This window comes from Seriola aureovittata, chromosome 14 (assembly GCF_021018895.1).
Source record: "Seriola aureovittata isolate HTS-2021-v1 ecotype China chromosome 14, ASM2101889v1, whole genome shotgun sequence".
In the NCBI taxonomy this organism is placed as follows: domain Eukaryota; kingdom Metazoa; phylum Chordata; class Actinopteri; order Carangiformes; family Carangidae; genus Seriola; species Seriola aureovittata.
Window position 1 is genome coordinate 13,842,910 of NC_079377.1, and position 19,492 is coordinate 13,862,401.

The window sequence follows — 19,492 nt, forward strand, 5'->3', positions numbered from 1 at the left end:
TATTATAAACAATAAAGATATTATTATAAAAAATATTCGCATATTTCAGTAGACTTTAATTTCTGGATCAAATAGTTCTATCCTGTATTTCTATATTAGTGCCTGGCATTAGTGATGAAAAACTATCATGATTTTGATTCATAGGTGTCCCAAACCTCAGTTTACTAATCACAAGAGTTTACCTTTTGAGGGGTACCCCTATACTATAACGTAGGGAATAAATTAATTTAAAATTAAATGAAATTAGTGAACGGGCGAATTCGGGGGCAAGTTCGGGTGCATATTCGCAAAAGCAATTTTGACAGAAACATCTGCCTGAGGAAAATCCGTTCGTACTCCGAGACGGTGGGGGGCGCTAAGGCGGTATTTGTTATTTGCCAACTGCCGTAAAATACTGTAATGAGCTGCGAAGAAGCACAACGAAGAAGAACGATGTCTAACCATGGCTGCGTAACGTTTAATGGTGGCATGGTATTATTTTGTTCTTATGAAAATATTGGGATTGAATAAATGAATGCCTGTAGGTTTGATATATTCATAGCCAACAGACACTAAAACTTTAAATGTCAGCAAGAAAACACGCCGGTTTATTAATGTGAACTGCAGCAGAGCAGCAGCTGGCTGTGGGACTCCTGCTGACAACAGAGGCGTTTAATAGAGGTACATTTATAGTTTGGTACAGGAAAAAACTGCAATTCCTTGTGACCTCGTACGTACATTTACTCAAGTACTGTCGCTACGTAAATACATTTTGTGGTATGTGTACTATTTCTAATTTATCTTACTTTATACTTCGACTGCTCTACATTTCAGAGGCTAATATACATATTTATCTCAAAAATATAGTTAGTTCACAAATCAAGAGTTTATGTACGAAATATATAACAACATCACAACAATTTGTACAATATGCTGCAATGTTATATACCCATAACTATACAAAGTATATTAGCTTCACTTAAACAAGGTGCAAAATTAAAATGCTGCTTGCATGTTGCATCAGTAATAATGATCCAATATCCTGCCAACGAGTATTTTTACTTAAAGTACTTAAATGTACCTAGAAGTACATTTAGCTTACTTCAGTAAAGTTCTGAATGTTATATATTTACTTGTAATTGAGTGAATTTATGGTGTGGCATTGCTGCTTTTACTAAAGTATATGATCTGATTACCCATGTGTCTTTGCAAAGCAGCTCAAGCTCTGTCAGGTTGCACAGGGATCTAATATCCATTTTTTAATTTTTAAATTGATTCACACCTTTATGTTTCGGGTAGTTATCCTGTTAGAAAACAAATATTTTCCAAAATATTATATATATATATATATATAAAACATTTTTTTACAAATTGCAACAGGTCTTTTTTCTCTATGTTTGCAGCATTTAATTGATCCTCTGACTTCTTCTACCACTGCCCTTATTTAATGTACTCTCAGTGCTATTTACATACAAGAAACCTGACATTCCCCCTTAAATTTCAGTGGTCAAAATATTCATGTCCATAAATGTCACATAGCTGTGCAGTATATTCTGTTGGATTTTTACTGCGATTAATGAATGAAGCCGAGTCCTGAATACTCAAACAGTAAAACCCAGAGTACTTTCAAATGGCAGCACCCTTATATCAAATGGAGATGTTAACCAGCTGAATTATATTGTTCATCAGGCTATGTTTTCCTGTGATTCTGAATGAATTGGCATTTGATATCTCTGGAAACTATACTTTCTACAAGAATTTCAAGCTTTAAAAGCTCAAACAGCTCAGCTGCAAAACATATTTGTAGAAGTTGGTGCTGCAGGGTAGAAGAGGTTTATTATAATATTTATATGCCCATGTGTACATTGAAAGAGAACTGAAACAATCATTGATAGTCAATTAATCAGTTAGACGGTCAACAGAAAATCATTCTGCGATCATTGTAAGAAGTGATTATAAAGTCATTCATGAAGCTAAATTGCTAAACGTGAGGTGAGACAGTAATTAACTGAGAAAGTAAACAACAGATTAATCGATTATTAAAATAATAATTAGTTGTGGCCCTACTATAATCATTCCTCCTGTTTGTGCTAATATTAAAGAAATGTTTTCCTACTGTGAAAACAAAACTAAAATTCTGCACCCACCTTCAGTATGCTGTGTCCCACCCACACTGCACAGTGTCTCAGGATTCTGGTTCACCAATGCTTTGAAGTACAACAGAGGAATGTCTTTTATGTTTGTTTTTAATGATGGGGGACTATGACAACGTCTCCAAATTTAAATACAAAAATACAAACTCTGCCTATGATTTCTTTCCATTAATACCAATTTTCCTTCATGTCTTCTAGGTTCCACTGCCCATCCAGCAGCACCATGCTCCTCCTGCGTTTCCGATCACTGCTCGCTGGCTCCTCTGATCAGTGTGACTCTTGATGAGATTTACGAAGAGACAATATTTGCAGTTTTAGTCCCTAACAAGAATGACTGAAAGCGGACCATTTTTCTTGATCATACATACAACCCTGCCTAAACCTGTAACCAGATGTCACTCTCTAAATGATAAATATTTTAATTCAGAGACTAACACTAGACAACGAATAAATTGTAGTTGTTAATATTTTCTGATGCTTTTCTGGAATTAAAAAATATTCTTCTCTGAGGCAATGGCATTTATTGTTAACATTTGTTTCACTGTAGGACAGAAATTCACAGCTTTGGAGGAATACTATAAAGATGATAAACTGGGAAAGAAAGAAAGAAAATCACTGCCTATGAAATGTATTCACCACTTTTTGGCATATTTGTTTTCAATGGCATTGCCTTTAATGTAAAATATCTACATCTACATATTTGCATGGATGGATCAGTGAATTCCTCATACATCTTTGTGAAACTGCTCTGACTCCGTCAAGTTGCATGGGGAGTAAATATTAGTATAATATAAAGTCCTGCCTCAGAATTTCAAATGGGTTAATGTCTGGACTCTCATATGGCTTTATGTTTGGGCAACTTGTCTTGTTCGAAAAACATTTTCCTAAATGGCAGTTGTACATCCTGTAGAAGGTCTTCCTCCACAATTGATGTATTTTGCTGTATTTATTTGATCCTGTACCCTCACAAGCCCTTTGGGCCTGCTGCAGTGAAGCATCCCCACAGCCCGACCTTGACTGGGACGGTGTGCTTTTGTTAATGTGCAGTGTTTGGTTTACACTAAAGTTGCAGGCTGGCTCAATGCAGCAGTAGTATTACAGCAGTGCTATTTGATAACCCTATTACAAGGGAAACTCAATGCTGTGTTGTCATAGCCTATCATTCCCCCAACTGATACTTTTCACTAGCCCTGTCATGGTTCAGAATATTCATTTGACTTTGCCAGGAAATGTATGAACCAGCACTTGGACCATGTAGATGGAGAAGTATTTAAAATAAAATCACTTGTCACACCTTGACTACACACAGGTGTCCTCCATTCAGCTTAATTATGTGACATTGAAAAAACAATTGGCAATGTAGGTTATTGTTTTGATATGTAAAGAGAGTGGAAACCTTTTTGTTTTGGATATTTTTTATAATTTTTAGAGCTAAATTTTAATGTTAAAGTATTTTTTGTGTGTGTTGATCAATGTGGGAAAATACAATTACATATTACAAATACTTAAAAATACTTTGTAAAAACAATAACAATTGGCTATTCTGTTGCTAATTTGTTATTATCTTTTCTTTGGTTCTGTAAATATTTTTTATGAATTATCAGCAGAATTAGGATGAATGTCAATCGTGCTGTATTAATTAATGATCAAATAAGGGTCACACCTGTGCTTGATGTTTTATCATATAAAAGGGTTATTGTTGTAGCCTGTGAGAGGTCACTGCAGCCGAAACAGTGCTTAATTTCTCTTTAAAAAAAATATTAAGCGTTAGTCTAATACCTCAGATTTGATGTACTTTACTTTTTAAGTGAGTTAACACACATTAGTTTGTTTTCCACCAGCAGCACCAGCTTCACGGCAGCTTAGCAACGTGGTTGCCGCGCAACACAGAAGTTTCTGGTCGGAGTGGTGATTTTCAGTTCGGACGTTTTAGTCAACAGATAGGAAACAGGTGTGTGTTTCTACTCAGCATAATTTACCCCGCTTTGCAGGTGAACTCGCCCAGAGACGAAACTCGGGACACTCCTTCACTACGTCGAAGCAACTTGTTGGGCTTAAGATGTTTGTCTTGCTGTGTATTTTCGTCTGTGCCTCGGCCACAACCACTGGACAAGTGATGACCGGTCAGCCTCGCAAAGTTCCAGTAAACAACACGAAGGTTTTGGCGGCAGCACGATTTGCTGTGGTTGAATTCAACAGAGACAACGCAGAAGACCAGCTTGCCTACAGAATTGTGAACATAACATCGGCCAAAATTCAGGTAAGACTCCATATTGGAGTCATATAGCTAAGCATCATACATTTTCAACCATAAACGGTGCCTATAATATGTCCTATTTCTTGTAGGTGGTCGCGGGAATAAACTACATCTTGGAAGTGCAGCTGGGACGTACAGTGTGCAAGAAAAGTGACACAGCTGACAGTGAACCATGTGATTTACAATCCGATTCCAAGGCAAGTTCAACGTTTTAGGTGGTGCACAGCACATACTAAGTGAAAAAGGGCACCTAAAAGTCTCGGAGTTGTGCACCTTACTTCTCTGTCTCTGCATTTTGTCAATGTGTAAATATGTTAAAAGGATTCGCTAATTTGCTATTAATTTCAGGAACTTCAGTGCAACTTCATCGTTACAGAAATTCCTTGGGAAGATTCACGTGTACTTACTAAAAAGAAGTGTCACCTACATAATAATGCATGATATACTGATGTAGTCCTGCTGATGGTGCTGCTAAGTAAACAATTATAACTGAGCTGTGTTTTTAGTTTGTGTTCATCTCCAATTTCAGACGTGGTGCTTCTTGGTACAATGTGCACACCCTGAATTTATAATGGCATGTTCATAAACCAGTGATTTTCATTGGCTCACAGATCTGCCACTTGTTCTAACACTGAGTTGAATAAGTTCAGTGACCTGCACTCACTCTGCATTGTATAGGGCGAAAAATGGCATAATTATTCCAGTGAGTGACCAGGACAGCTTTACTGTGCCTCATCTCTCAGTGTGTGTCCTGGCAGCTGTAAGGCTCTGGTTGCGTGTCAAGCTTGGTCAGACACATGGCTGCTAAACGGAGACGAGGCTACACCTCTCTACTCTACAACCACAGTCTCCAGAAGGGCTCTGTATGGAGGATTACAGGCATTTTCAGATTACTGCTCAGCAAGACTGAACGGTCTGCTGCTCTGACCCCCTTTTTAACAGGGGGAAATAAACAGCTCACTGATGATGTGCCAATAAAGACATGCAGCATAGGGGGAAATTGTCAACGGGTGTAGTTTGTTTGGGGCTGTGGTGTCTGCGGCTATCCGATTTAGTACAATTACTGGGGTGTTGCCTGTTTCAGCCACATTTTGATGTAACTCCTTCGAGAGAATGAATAAAGTCAGATTGGTGACTGATAAAATGTGTCTTCAATGATGGAATAAGAGATATTGCTAAGTGGTGTGCAGGCAAAAGAGTATGCATCTGTTTGGCTTTGATTACAGTAAACAGACAAATGGATAAGCGGTACACACACACACACCCTGCCCATAATGTCTCTAATCATGGATGTCTTAATCAAACTGAGCAAAACATAAAGAATTGGCTGGCACTGTGGATTAGGTAGCAGGGGTTAGGAATGTGGGGGAAGGGGGATACTCCTTAATGTGGGATGACTAACATCGACAGTCCGGTGCCAGGAGTATGCCCTGTCCATCTGCCATTCCACTCACCCACCCACCCACTGACACACTAACAGGTGCGTGCATGCAGATACACGTGTGTTTTCTGTGCACACGCTCAAATACTCCACCCTGCACTCTGGCCCTACCCCTGTCCTCACTTAGCCTGGGCAGCAGATGGTGAGGGGTAAGGCTTGTAGCCCCCCTCCCCACTCCAAGCCACCAGCCCATCACCCCCTATTTTTTTCCCCCACGAACACCACCCCACCCCTCTTTGTGTTGTTGAAGAGCCTGAGTGTTGAAAGGCGAGCCCCAGCTTGTCTCTTCCCCCCCCCCCCCCCACAAATCCTTGGCTGACTGCCATTGGCGGGACTCAGTCAGGTGTCCTAATGCTTCAGTTAGGGGAGGAAACGCTGGTTAATCTGCCCATCGCGTGCCACCGGCCATGGCCTGGCCTCTTTGTGTCTGGCACCCCTCTGATCAGTCCCTCCACCCCTTCATCTGTCTTTCCCCCTTCTCTTCCAACCCAGTTTCCCTACCCCAAGACAGTGTCATCCTTTCTTAAAGATCAACCCCTCTTCCTTTTCGGGATGTATGTTAACTATATTCTATATTGGACAAATCCAATTGTTTTGACAGTTGTCCTCCATCATTGTTGATGGATCTGACTATTTTATTGTCCTGTTCAGTCATTAAACCCTTCTTCAGTTTGTGCTGACTCAGCATACTAGCAAATGCACTGTATAGGAAAAATGTTGCAAGTGATTATTACACTATTCTTCTTTATAACTTCTCTGCTGCCTCTCACCTACAGTACCTAGTCAAGCTAAGATGTATAACTCCAACCATTACTGCATTGTACTGCTCATCTTCCTCGTGCCCACGGCTCTCTTTGTCAACCCTAAGTTAGAGTACATCACAGCAAAATAATGTAGGGCAATTGTTATATCAAAGTTGCTTCTAATGGAATACTGAAGTGATTAGTTAATACAAATTGCTGTACTGTATTGTTTGTACCGTAAGAATGGACTGAAATCCATAATTTTTAAATGTGTCATCTCTTGTGTATCTTCATCATCATTTCTAATTTTTTCACAGTCTTCTCTCAGTCTTTAATGCACTTTCACCTACCTCATTATACAGAGCCAGCATCACCTCAAAGTACTGGAAGGTGCACTGCTCTGATTAGGATGAATGATGCTTAGATGCTACTTGGAGGATGTTGATATGGTGAGGTTGCGTAACCAGAGTGGGGTCATTACCATCTGACCCCTGCTGACCTTCTTTTTCATTGACCCCTGGGTTTGGTCACTGCTTCAGAGCACAGGCAGGAGTATAAGGTCAGAGTTGAAAGTATCCTCAGCTGTGCTGTCATGGAAACAGCAGCATTTGCTCTTCTTATCGTTAGTTTTATTCTAAGGATAATGGGCCACTTAAAACCATATTTTCATTTGCTGTTATTTTGTCTCACCTTTTGAAGGTTTTCCTTTTTAAAGCACTCAGAGGGCATGTTTCTATGTAGCTACTGAATAATATAAGATATTAATCTTTTGTGGACTGATATTGGAAAATATTGAAATAAAGTTGTACGTAATGGCTCCTATTGTGGTACTGATGCCTCCTGGTTTGTTTTGAAGATAATGTGGGTGCAAATTGTTTTGAATTGTTAGTTACATTTTACCGATTAGTTCTTCGTGTTTTACCTGCTCTTTTTGTATTTGACATGCTGTATTGGGGTTTCCATCACATTTTATGTGCAGCAAAGCATAGATCCCCCTTCTTCAGTGTTGTGACCAAAGCTTCAGAGTCCGCCATTGTGGTCAATCGAAACACACCCGTGGTTTGTTTTTGCACTTCCTGTTTGTGACCGTTGTGAAGGGTTTCCTTGCAATCAGTGCTGCGGCAGGGGGAGGGGGGGGATCAATACTTTCAATGTAACGTGTGGCCAATGGAATAAGGGAGTGATTTATGTAGGAATGGCTGCTCCCCGAATCAGATGGGATTTGTGTTTGGTGGCCGGATGAGTGGAGGGGAGGAGGGGTGGTGGCAAAGCGACCCAGAGCAAGAAGAACTATAAAAGGTTAAAAAAAAAAAAAAAAAAAAGTGTGCTTCGGTGCTGTTGGTCATGGCACCACTCCTCTCCTCTTCCCGCTGTCCTCTCTTCTCTTTTCATCTCTCAAACACACCATGCTCTCTGACTGTCCCGCTTAATCTTAGTGCTGTAGTATTATGAGACTAAAGACCGACGACACACACACACACACACATACACACACACACACACACACACACACACACACACACACACACACACACACACACACACACACACACCAGGAGTTTAGCAGGTTGTGGACCACCAGCCAGAAACAGCATATGTCCCTCTCCTCTCCAGATTAATGAGAGCATGTTAATATTACCATACAGTCAGAGAGGAGGGGATAGGGGCAAGGGGTAGGGAGGGGTGGGAGATGAAAGGTAGAGGGAGAGTGTAAGAGCCTTGCAGACAGACTAAGATTCAGAGGGAAGCACGAGGCGAGAGGAATGAGAGCAAGTCTGCGAGAGAAGGAGGGAAAGAGCAAGTCTTGGAAAGAGACAGAAAGATGGAAGTGTGGAGGCGGGAAAGAGCGAGAGAAGCGAGGACATAACAACCATAGAAAAATGTGTGTGTGTGTGTGTTTGCTTTATTGCAGTGGCCCCACCTACCCCTCCATCCTGTTAAGGAGGCACAGTCCTAAGGAGGAGGGGTAGGATCCCCTCCCTCAGCCACCGACACACACACACACATACACTCTCTCTCTCTGGCTCATACACACACTGTGCTCCGTGAGGGAGCAGTCGCTGAAGAGCTCTGGATAGACCATGCAAGGTTCTGCAGGTGTCCCACCCTTCTCTCATCACATTGATGCTTTAGAAGGTACTATTTCAATTTGTTTCTTTCTCCTTTCTGCCACTCATCCAAATTCTTCTTCAGTTTTGTTTGGTTTGCGCTTTCTCCTTCTTTGCTTGAAGATTTCCCCTCTTCATGTGTTAGAGTAATCTGTGAGCCTCTGCTGCTAATGTGAATGTGTTTGTGTGAGACTGCATGTGCGTTTGTGTGACACTGAATGCATGCTTGTATGGTTGTTTACAAGCTCTACTGTGGCCGCAGGTCTGCCAACTTTAGCAGAGTGGATTCTATTAGCTACATGTGTTTCAGCTCGATTTGATTTTATTATCCTGTAATGCCTTTTTTAAAACTATTTTTGTAGGGGTCATGGCTTTGGCTGCTTGTTGCATTATTTAGTCTGGCATTTTATTATTTTTATTGGTGTTCAACTCTTAAGGGTAGAGGGAGACAAAGCGCATTATGTATGCCCTGTGTACACCCTCTATATGCGTATTCATGATGTTTGGGTAGCGGCTTTCAGTCAAATCAACTGTAGTAGAAATAGATGGCATCATCTTTGATATAATTTTGTTTTTTTTGGATGCAATAGTGATGATGGTGGGTGTGAAAGAGTTGGAGATGTGCGAACTGTGAATTTTGGGAGTTGTTTTTAGTCTTGTAAAGGTTTTCATATTGCACAAGATTCTTTGAACTGTAACACACACAAAAAAAAACTACTAGTCAGATGAGTTTTTTTCTTTTCTTTATAAAAAGTAGATTTGTGTGTCACACAAACTCTCAGTTCATCAAAAGCAAAGCAGATGATATGTTTTATTATCGAAATAAGGGAGATGGTGCATTTGTGTGTGTGTGTCTACGTCTGTGAGAGAGAGAGCACATGTCTTGCATGTAACGTGCTGTATTGGCGAACACCCAATACACCCCTTTTCTGCTCACACTAGAGAGGGAGGTACAGTGTAAAGCAGCACTCCTCTAATATATCGATAACAATATTCACTAAGGACATTTTATTTCTTTATGCAACACAATCTTAAGTTCTATATTAACTATAATTCTACATTTTAACATATCTTCCACGTTATTTGAAATACTGAGTTTCAGCATGATTTTACTGGGATGACTAAGCTAAAATGTTCTTATTGTTTTTCTGGGGTTTAGTCTAACCGAGAATTTCTTAACTGAATTAGATATCTGGCTCACTTTTGCTAGTTTTGTGTTTTTTCGTGGCACAATTATAACCATACTCAGCAAATATTGCATAAAGCATATTTTTCACAATGCTGAAGTTTTCAGGACAGCCCCACTCGTATTTGTCCAGGTCTTTACATCCTTGTTTGGAAATCAAGCTGGTGACCATTTGTTCAAACAAACCTGACGAATAACCTCCAAATTCATTCTGCAAATCTGTACCTTCCACAATATGTCCCCCTCATCCCTTTCTTCTGCTCATCCTTTAGGTTAAAGCAGCGTTTTCTCCCCCTTTTTTAGGCTTGTATTGACCTGTTAATAGTATTATCCACAGAGCGTGTGGCAGGGCCAGGGTCACATCCCTCTAGGGTTTGGATGGTCAGCCCTTTGGCCACAGTTTGGTCAGAGAGCGACCAATAGGACCTAAGCTGTGGTCATCTTTCAATCTAGCGCCTTTCACAGCAGAGGTCACGCGAGTCAAAGGGTAATAAGTTTAACCCCTCGAGGGGTGAGAAGTCAGAGGTCACAAACAAGGCTATAGGGAGAAGGTTTGCATCATCAATCAGTGGCACTCCTGGTTATATCTATGCATATCGATGACACATACTCGTTTCTGCCAATCTCATTTGCATGACTCGCCAAGCACAAAGGGCAGCGATTATAGTCATACAAGTGTGAACGAAAGTAAGTTTTTAAGTAATGTTTAGCTCATATAATTTTACTTTTTTTTTTTTACCCTTTCTTTGTGTAATTTTAACCCTCGTCTTCATTAATGCCATCCACTTTTACAAATGATAATGCTGCTCATTCAATCTCCCCAAAAAATTCTTAAGAAGAAAATATATTATCTTTGCAGCAATCAGGTGTTGTGATGTATTTTTATTACTGCCTCAAATGTTTATACCAAAAATTACAATGAGACAATAGACTGCTTTTTCCATCATTCAACTAAATTAAACCACTAACCAATTCATCCAGCATGTTAACTGGTTATCTGTTTTGCTACACCTTTAATACGATGCTGCATTGAACAGAAACCACTAAAAACAAGGTCTATATCAATATTTTGGTCTGTTTTTCTTGTTGGGGAAAACAGTAATAACTGTTGGTGATGGCTTTATGTAAATGATGATACATTCATCTGAAAGGGTGTGGCCTTTTTAGTGCATATCCACAATTTTCTGCCAGTGTACATCGTCAGGGGCTTACGGGTATCCTTTTAAATACATGTAATTATACAGCCTTCAAAGGGGATTTTATTAAAATAATGTCCCACAATGTTAGTATGACATTTTCTTAAATTCTGCTGCAGATGAGCAAGTGTAACCCTCATTGTAAATCTGAAATGGTGCTGTGCTGATGTTTCCTCTCCCTGGCTGATGTTAGCGATGTGTCAGCATTAAGCTAGGCCTGCCTGCTAGGCTGCTTGGGCCGTGGTGGCGACCAGCCCAGTCTGGCCAAAAGCCAGACCAGACATGTCTTGGCACCAGACAACAGAGATGTGACGAGATCAAGGATTGAGGGAAATAGGTTCATACTGTATGCAGTATTGTTGATCCATGTTATCGACAAAGTATAACAATCTGTATGTTATTCACATTTCTTAAGGATTATGATGATTAAAGATTTTTCCCTTTTCTCTGTTTGATTCAACAGTGTACCATGATGGGAGAAAGACATAATAGACGAGATCACGGGACGAAAAAAGACCATGCGACAAAGATCCCAGGTCGGTCTCCAAACCAAAATGTCGCAGTTAACATGGTATGGTCCTTCTCCAAATGAGCCACCATGATGGGCCTGATGTGTATTACTTTAAGGGAGGCTCCACATGCACATTACATGTATGGGTTGTGGTGCAAATATGTTGAGCACACAATAGGATGTGTGCATGCCATTAAGTGTGTGAATAAGAGAGATGTACATGTTGCTCAGTCAGCTATTGCACAGACAGAGACCATCAATCACAAATGCACGGTGAGCCGCATTGCTCTTTTGCTGGTCCCTCAAGTCCTTTCTCTGGCCTGGAATTACACAGCACTTGCAGCACTGCATTTTTCTGGACTTTGCCTTAACCCTGCACCGTAACTCATGCAACACATTTGTGCGGTGCCATGTCTTTTTAAACTATGACAAGAGGTTGAATTTTATAGTGTAACTGAGCCTTGTATACACAAGTCAAACACAAATGATTTCCCCTGTTTCTATCAGGTTTTGATTCTCTAGTTGAACTAATATCAGCACAAAGTGAGGTCTGTAATGTTTGTGGCTTTCATGCTGTTTAAAATAAGTTAAATGTACACTGAGGGACAGACTGCTTCTTGCATTTGCAATAACATCAGCCCTCAGTACATACATTTCTGTATGTACTGTAAGCAGTATAAGTACAACATGTGTTACTGTAGGTGCCTCCCTCACTGTACCTACTGCATGACGTTATTAGGCTCACGCAGATGCTTCTACACGCCTGCTTGGCATCTTGTTTCCCTGCATGTACCTGATGTCAGCTGTTAAAGAGCTCTGCATGTGCCTCATCCTCATATGAACCACCTGCGTCTTTTGTCCTTATGTTTGACCACTATCATTAATGTGCAAACTCTTCTTTTGCCTCATGTTTTTGTCTTTTACCACTGGTATAACTATTTTATGTTCCGTTACATCTTATTTAAAAAATTCCCTCATTTGCTGTTTTGAATTATTTTAGACTGAAAACTAAACTTTTAACAACATATGTCATTAAACTATGCAAGGATGCCATCAAATTATCCATAGCTCTATGGTATGGGCAGAAGCCAGGTGTATTTGAGGGATGAGTGTAAAGACCTTGGGTTTTGGATAAGAGATGAGGTTGAGCGTGCTGAGGGCTCTATGCATTTTGCAATACTGACGAGGGTTTTGGAGAGCGCGTGTGATAAGCAGCAGGTGGACTGGTTATTGTTGTGATAAGAGCTGGTGATCGATCATGTGGTCAAGGTCTTGTCTTTCAGACATAGTTTGATCAGCTGAAAGTTTCACTTCACATTTATCTCCTGAACTGCAGCAGTAGCCAACTACTTACATGTGGAAAAAAGCACACCATACACCAGTACTTAACTAGATTAAAAACGTATCCGCCTTCCTAAAACTATTAATTTATAGGTTCAGTATATTCTCTCTCTGCTAAGTGTGGACGCAATCTTTTGATTCTACTTTGTCCCCTCAAAATGTGTAGAATAATAGGATAGAAAAACATTTATCAGAGGAATTCAGTGTTTAACTGTATTGTGCAGGGGGAAGAAGTATCAGTTAAGACACTTTTTTCCAGATTAATGTAGAAAGAAACCTGCCTTCTGATGGGGTCTTAATGAAGTGATGTGGTGCCCATGTTGTGAAGATATGCTCTTTGTAAAGGTCACATATTACTGCTCGCTATGTTGTGATGCGGCCAATAAAACAGCCAATAACTGACCCTGTGAAACATGCACTAATGAGAATGTTTTGTCAAGGGTTTTATCCTCGGGATTGAAAACATGCCTTTTTAAAGTAATAAAAATAATCCTTCAGCCTCATTCATGAAACTGTGAAACTACAAACCTCATTAATGGCTTTACCTTTAACCCGTAATTGAATAGTTACTAAAAAACAGACTTGTTAAGCAAATTTAAGATTAGATATGAAGTTCCTTCTGCCTATGTTGGGGACTGCAGGTTTAAAAATATACATCCTCGTAGCCTGAGGGGAGCCATGTGCTCACATTGTTAACACCGTCATAGACACAGTAGGTAACACACACAATGATGCAGTATATGTTACCACACTAATAAAACTATGGTGTTTTTTCTTCAGCTCTGAGAGAAGCAGAGAAGACTTAACATCAGAGGAACATGTTTTTATGGTCCATTCCTAAACATGACTCAACATTTTACAAAGCAATGCCTTTTACGTACAGGGAAATCTCAAAATTGTTCAAGTTTACAAGGCAAGTTCATTTTAAAGATATCTGTGATTTAATATTACATCATGACTATGTATTTTTGAGTCAAAAATAATCATACCACGGTAACTGATTTACATTTACGTTTAAATCGGAACTGGTTCATAAATGAAGCTCATGTTTAAGAGCAGAGGGTCCATAATTCTTTTGAGGAGATGCCTTAACATTAGTTCTTCTTGGAAGATTTGGAAAAAATGAGTTGCTGTTTTATGTAAGATTGGGTGATACTGTATCTAGGTAAGGAGAAAAGTTGATAAGATGGCGGGGCCGGTGCCATTTGTTAAATCAAGGTGAAGAACAGGGACCTTGAAATGACCAGAGACCTATAACAGAATGCTCCCCGGGAAAAGGCCAGTCCTCCAATGGACCACAATCGACTCCACACTCATTTACATGAGACATAAATTCACATTTAAATGGTAGAAAATTGCTCGGGTGGCTGATACACTGGGGCATATGAAATTATAATTGTAGTCAGCCGCATATATGTGTGTGTATGTGGGTGATATAAGATTGAGGAGATGTGTGGAGGAATTATGTGTCCAATAACTGAGATGGGATGTAAATATGGTCAGGACAGTCACTAGTCTGATGTGCCATCGGCCCATTTCATCTGGGACTGCAGTGCAGGGGCTAAATGGCAGCCAGTCCGCACAGTGAACAACTGGCAAATTAAAACTGGTCTCCACAGTCTTACACTAAGTGTTTTATGTGAAATTAAGTATTTAGTCTAAATGGAGTGTTTGCCTGCCAGCAGATCATTTTTGTATAGGTAAGATAAGTAGGGCTGCAACTAACAGTTATTTTGCTATTGATTAATCTGAAGATTACTTTCTCATTTAATCGCTTTGTCTATAAAATGTCAGGGCAGCAGTTCAAAACCCAGATATTTAGTTTACAGTGATATAAAACACAGAAGCAGCTAATCTTAACATTGAAGAGGCTGGGACAAGAGACTATTTGATGTTTTTGAAAAAAAAAAAAAAAAAAAAATTTACTGATTATCCAAATAGAATTTTATGTTGATCAATTTAATCAACCAATCATTGCAGCTGTGTAGTAATCGTGGTGAATAAAAACACAGTTAAACAAATGACCACAGACAACAACCACTGAGGGAAATTTATCACAAGATGAATCACTGACGCAATGATAAAATGTGTAGTTTTATATAATACACATTCTACCTGTTTTTATGTGCATGATTTATTGTCCTTGTATTTGACATGGCATAAATGGCTGCGCAGTAGATGAAACTACCCTCAGATTCTGTGCAGCTTGTACTGTTGCAGGTTGATTTTTATTTTTTTTTTTTAAATACTCTTTCAATCTACCAAAGACCTCATTGTGCCCCTTCCTCATCCTACTATCCCTCTTTCCCTCCTTTTCTTCATGCAGTTTTTTTCTTTCACCTCTACAGTAGGGTTTCTCTAATGGAAAGACCGGGACAAATACACATGTCACATCAGTTCATGGAGATCCCAATTGTTTTTAGCCAATGTGCACCTCAGAGGTCTATGGGTTGCCTTCGTTTCTCAGCATGGCTTTGTATACCCAAATGCAACCCCACATCATTTCACACAACTCATGCACACCATGCTGCACATGCACTCACATTTATGGACTCATATTTTGTACATCTCCATTTCTCTGTATACATTCTCACACACAGCAGTGTTTTCTATCTGAATGTCACCACATGTCATTCAGTCCAAACCGGACCATCAACAAACACTACAATATGGCTCACCAGGAGGCCCCTTACAGACCTGTTTCATAATTTGGGCTGCTCTGTCCATTGTATCGGCCTCCTTTGATAAATTTACCTCCAACTGATACAATGCGTCAGTCTTTTTGTTAGAGGAAGACAATTGCTCGTACAGTGAAGGTCCAGGGCCTTAATGAAGTGCTAAAGCACACACATTGGCTGCAGGGCAGAAAGGTCGTTTTTTGCTCTTAACATTAGATGACAGCTAACGGAGCAGACAACACTGTGAAGAGATGGAGACTAAAGTTTATATGGTGATATCATTATTTTATTGTTCAGTGCTTTATGTGGAAGTCAGCAAAGCGTAAAATGAATTTCTTCAAAACTGAATTCAGAATAGCCATTGATGAGTCACAGTGAGAGACTAACTGAAGAAAACAATGACTTGTGGTCTGAATAGGTTGTGAGTGTTAGACCAGAAATGTGCAGCAGGAGCTTGACCTTCCCAGCATAAGGCTCAACCGCCATGTTATCTCCAGACCTAAAAAAAAACAAAAAAACATAAATGGTCATATATGGGGGACGAGTAGCATTATTTTCAAAATCAAAACTTTAAAGATATATATTTTTTCCTTAATTTGAAAGGACTTATTTGTCGTAATTTATTCTAAGTAAAGCAAAGACTCTATTCAGGACTCACCCAGTATCCACCTGGATTGACCATTTCTTCCCTCTCAGTCTTTTCTCACTCCCCTCTTACTGCAGTTAGCGCTGTTTTGCTCTTTATTTTAAAGTTTAACTGTACATCAGGGCTAGTAGATGCCCAAGACCCAAGCTACACTTATTAAATAAAAACACTCACAGCAACTTCCATTAAAGTCTTCAAAGAAACCCGTAGTGCATTTACCTTGCACGTTTCCTTTTGAAAACCAAATCATGTGGATTACAAGCGCAGCTATTGTTGGCAAAGCATTTAACCTGGACAGCCTGAAAATGTTTGACTGAAAACTTATCCTTTACTGAAGTATGATTTTGAATTTGGGGACTTGATACCAGATGAGAAAAATTATCTGTGTTTTCCCTTTAATAGCAGTATTGAATGATTTTTATGCTAAACTGTTGAGGGACAGGTTGGGGGGGCCTCATGATGTTGGGACAGATGGCATTTAGCTCTAGCTGTGCTGAGCTCAGTGGGACCCGAAGCTTAAGAGGTTAGGCCTGTCAAAACCACTCTGTTCATTCACTGCCTAACAAAGTGTGGACTGTCAGCCTGTTCCGTTTAATAAACTTAAGATTTTTCTTTTGTCAACGCCTGAGCAACACTTTGCAACTCGATGACCTGAATATCCCAATATGCATCCAGGCTCAATGGAAAAGATGGCACCTCTGGCGAAAGATTTTCCAAAATGTGTGGACATATGTCTGGTTTGGTCAGTTAAATTCCAATAGCTGATGGTGTTTTGTTAATTAAACATAATAAGGGTCTAGAGGCTTTTTCAGCAAGATGTGTGCACCGCCATGATGAGTTTGTGGACATATTACATGTCAAATTATTTGTTTGTTAAAACCCAGCATGAAATCACTGTGTAAAAATGAGGATGAAAGGCTGTTCAATATCATGCGTATCTCATATTTTTGATACACCACTTCAACAGTTCTCAGCATAAATATGACATTAATGTTTTGCCATTTTAGCCTTTATTATATAGTTTACAGTGCAGATGTAGGCAGGATACATTGGGTGAGAAGGGGGATGAAATGGAACAAAGGTTGAAATGTCGAATCGTATTGTATGAGTCACTAGGGCACCAAGATGCCCCATATTCTGTATTTTTCTGCAACTTTGAATCAAGTTCACAAAATGTAAAATTATTCAAAGCATCATACTTCACCACAAGAGGGAGACATACTGTAACATGCGGAGATTCTTCACCCTACTGTGCATTGCCCACACAGGACTACACTGTAAATCTGCGCTCAAAAGGCCTGAACCACAGCAGAGACTATGTTGGTCAGAATATCCTCAGCTGCCATGTGGTCTTGGAGAACTGTCAAGTAAATATGTTTAATTTTGTCATTTCGTCCTTCTCTCTCCCCCCCATCTCTCAATTTGTTTCAGTGCTTGTTGGGGTCAAAGGCTGAAGGCTGGTGAGTAGTGACCTGAGTGAGAGGCCGGGGTGACATCTGACCTCTAACTGGGTGTGCGGCTGACCCTAGAGGATACAGCTCAACAATGGGAGGCACGTGCCTTGGCCTTGTCACCATGGTAACACAAGACCTTTAGGAACGGTGGGGGTGGGGGGGGCAGGGTCAAAGCTTGGTCTTTATCCTGATCTGTGTTAACCATCTGCTGCCAATTGACTCTTATAGATATAACACATACCCACCACAGAACAGTGTGTGTGTGTGTGTGTGTGTGTGTGTGTGTGTGTGTGTGTGTGTGTGTGTGTGTGTGTGTGTGTGTGTGTGTGTGTGTGTGTGTGTGTGTGTGTGTGTGTGTGTGTGTGTGTGTGTGTGTGTAAGTGTAAGACACACAGCATGAGTGAGGAATCTCTGGGCTGACTGGGTAATCTCTGCAGGCAACTGTGATGGTGCTTTATATTCTCACAATCACCTGGAGAGATTCTGCAGTTTGTCTAACATGCCTTAGACAAAACATAACATAAACCCTTAAACTGTGTATTTATCTCATCTCCATTTTCTGTATCACAAACTATACAAATTTTTCATCTTGATGTTTTCTGCAACATGTTAGGAGGAGACGCAGTTGTTTACCAAAGGTTGGCTCAAAACGGTCTGCCTACCTGAAACAATGATCAAAGAGGATTTCACACTGTGGCTTAAGGTAATGATCACTGCACAAGAGAAGAAATGTTGCCATGTGACAGTTTTGCTTAATCTTTCTATGCCTGAGTGTTACAAGTCAAAACAGTTAGTGATTGGTTAAAAGAAGAAAAGGGGAAGATTATTGAATTACAGTCCTGAATAAGGGCCAACAGGTGCAGTCCACCTGGAAGAAAACGTGTTTCACACTTTATACTTTGCCTCTTTGATGCTGTGCAAGCTGCACACTCACTACCACCCTGATCCTGCAACCATCCTGCCACCCCCCACCACTCAGCAAAAATTTTTTATATATATATATATATATATATATATATATATATATATATATATGTGTGTGTGTACACACGAAAATGTTACTCACCAGATTCGGTGTAATGTAATATTTGGCACATAGGCATTTTGTTCCTCATTAGCACTACCAATCCTCCTGTCTCTTGCCTGAGTCCTTTCTCCACTCTTACCCCTCCTCCACCTCTGATTTTCCTACCTCATCCCCTTCTCCTTGTGTTCTGCTGTGTTTTGGTGAAATCTCAGCTGGCAACTGTGAGTCGTTCACTAGCTGCTCTCACAATGGCCTCTGGGATTATGCTAAACACAGCGCCTCGGCTGCTCTCCCCATCGACCAGCGTCAGCGACGCCCTTTGGAGCACACAGGAAAGAGATGGAGGGCTCTCAATGAAGATGTCACTGCAATTACACAAGCGCATTTCACAGACACCCTCTCTGTCTGCTCTTCCTCCTCTCGTATCCCCCTTCCCCACTTTTTAAAATTTCTTTTCGACAGTCTTTTGAAGTGCAGCCTCATCTCTTGCAGCTCTTTCATAATGCATGCCCATTTTGAATTTGCATGAATTCACTTTCCAGATGCTTCTGCTGCCATCTTGACTTACAATGATGTGTACTGTACAGTACTGGCTATTGTATCATGGTAGTATGAAAAGAATAATAATGGCTTTTTATGAGTTTGAGTTATTTTTGCATCATTCCTCTCACCTTTAGGAGATATTGCAGAGGGACCGAAATGTTCTATAACCTATTCGGCGTTTATTGCCCCTGCAGTGATGTTGGGGTGAAGAAGAGCTTTCTGATGTGGA

At 40.2% G+C, this 19,492-nt stretch overlaps 1 protein-coding gene and 2 long non-coding RNA genes across 3 annotated transcripts; all 3 read left to right on the plus strand.

Annotated features, from left to right (window-relative positions):
* Positions 1 to 420: 420 nt before the first annotated feature.
* On the plus strand, positions 421 to 2,641 carry LOC130181523 (uncharacterized). Its single transcript, XR_008829585.1, has 2 exons — positions 421 to 660; positions 2,331 to 2,641. It is a non-coding gene; the product is annotated as an uncharacterized LOC130181523 (long non-coding RNA).
* Positions 2,642 to 3,994: 1,353 nt separating this feature from the next.
* Positions 3,995 to 4,882, plus strand: LOC130181579 (cystatin-like). Its single transcript, XM_056395889.1, has 3 exons — positions 3,995 to 4,392; positions 4,479 to 4,586; positions 4,738 to 4,882. Exons 1-3 carry the CDS (start codon positions 4,192 to 4,194, stop codon positions 4,828 to 4,830), a joined length of 402 nt encoding a protein of 133 aa, XP_056251864.1. The 5' UTR covers positions 3,995 to 4,191; the 3' UTR covers positions 4,831 to 4,882.
* A 6,645-nt stretch (positions 4,883 to 11,527) lies between these two features.
* LOC130181030 (uncharacterized) lies at positions 11,528 to 18,650 on the plus strand. The gene is made up of 3 exons (XR_008829512.1): positions 11,528 to 11,599; positions 17,671 to 17,817; positions 18,307 to 18,650. It is a non-coding gene; the product is annotated as an uncharacterized LOC130181030 (long non-coding RNA).
* The last annotated feature ends 842 nt before the right edge of the window (positions 18,651 to 19,492 follow it).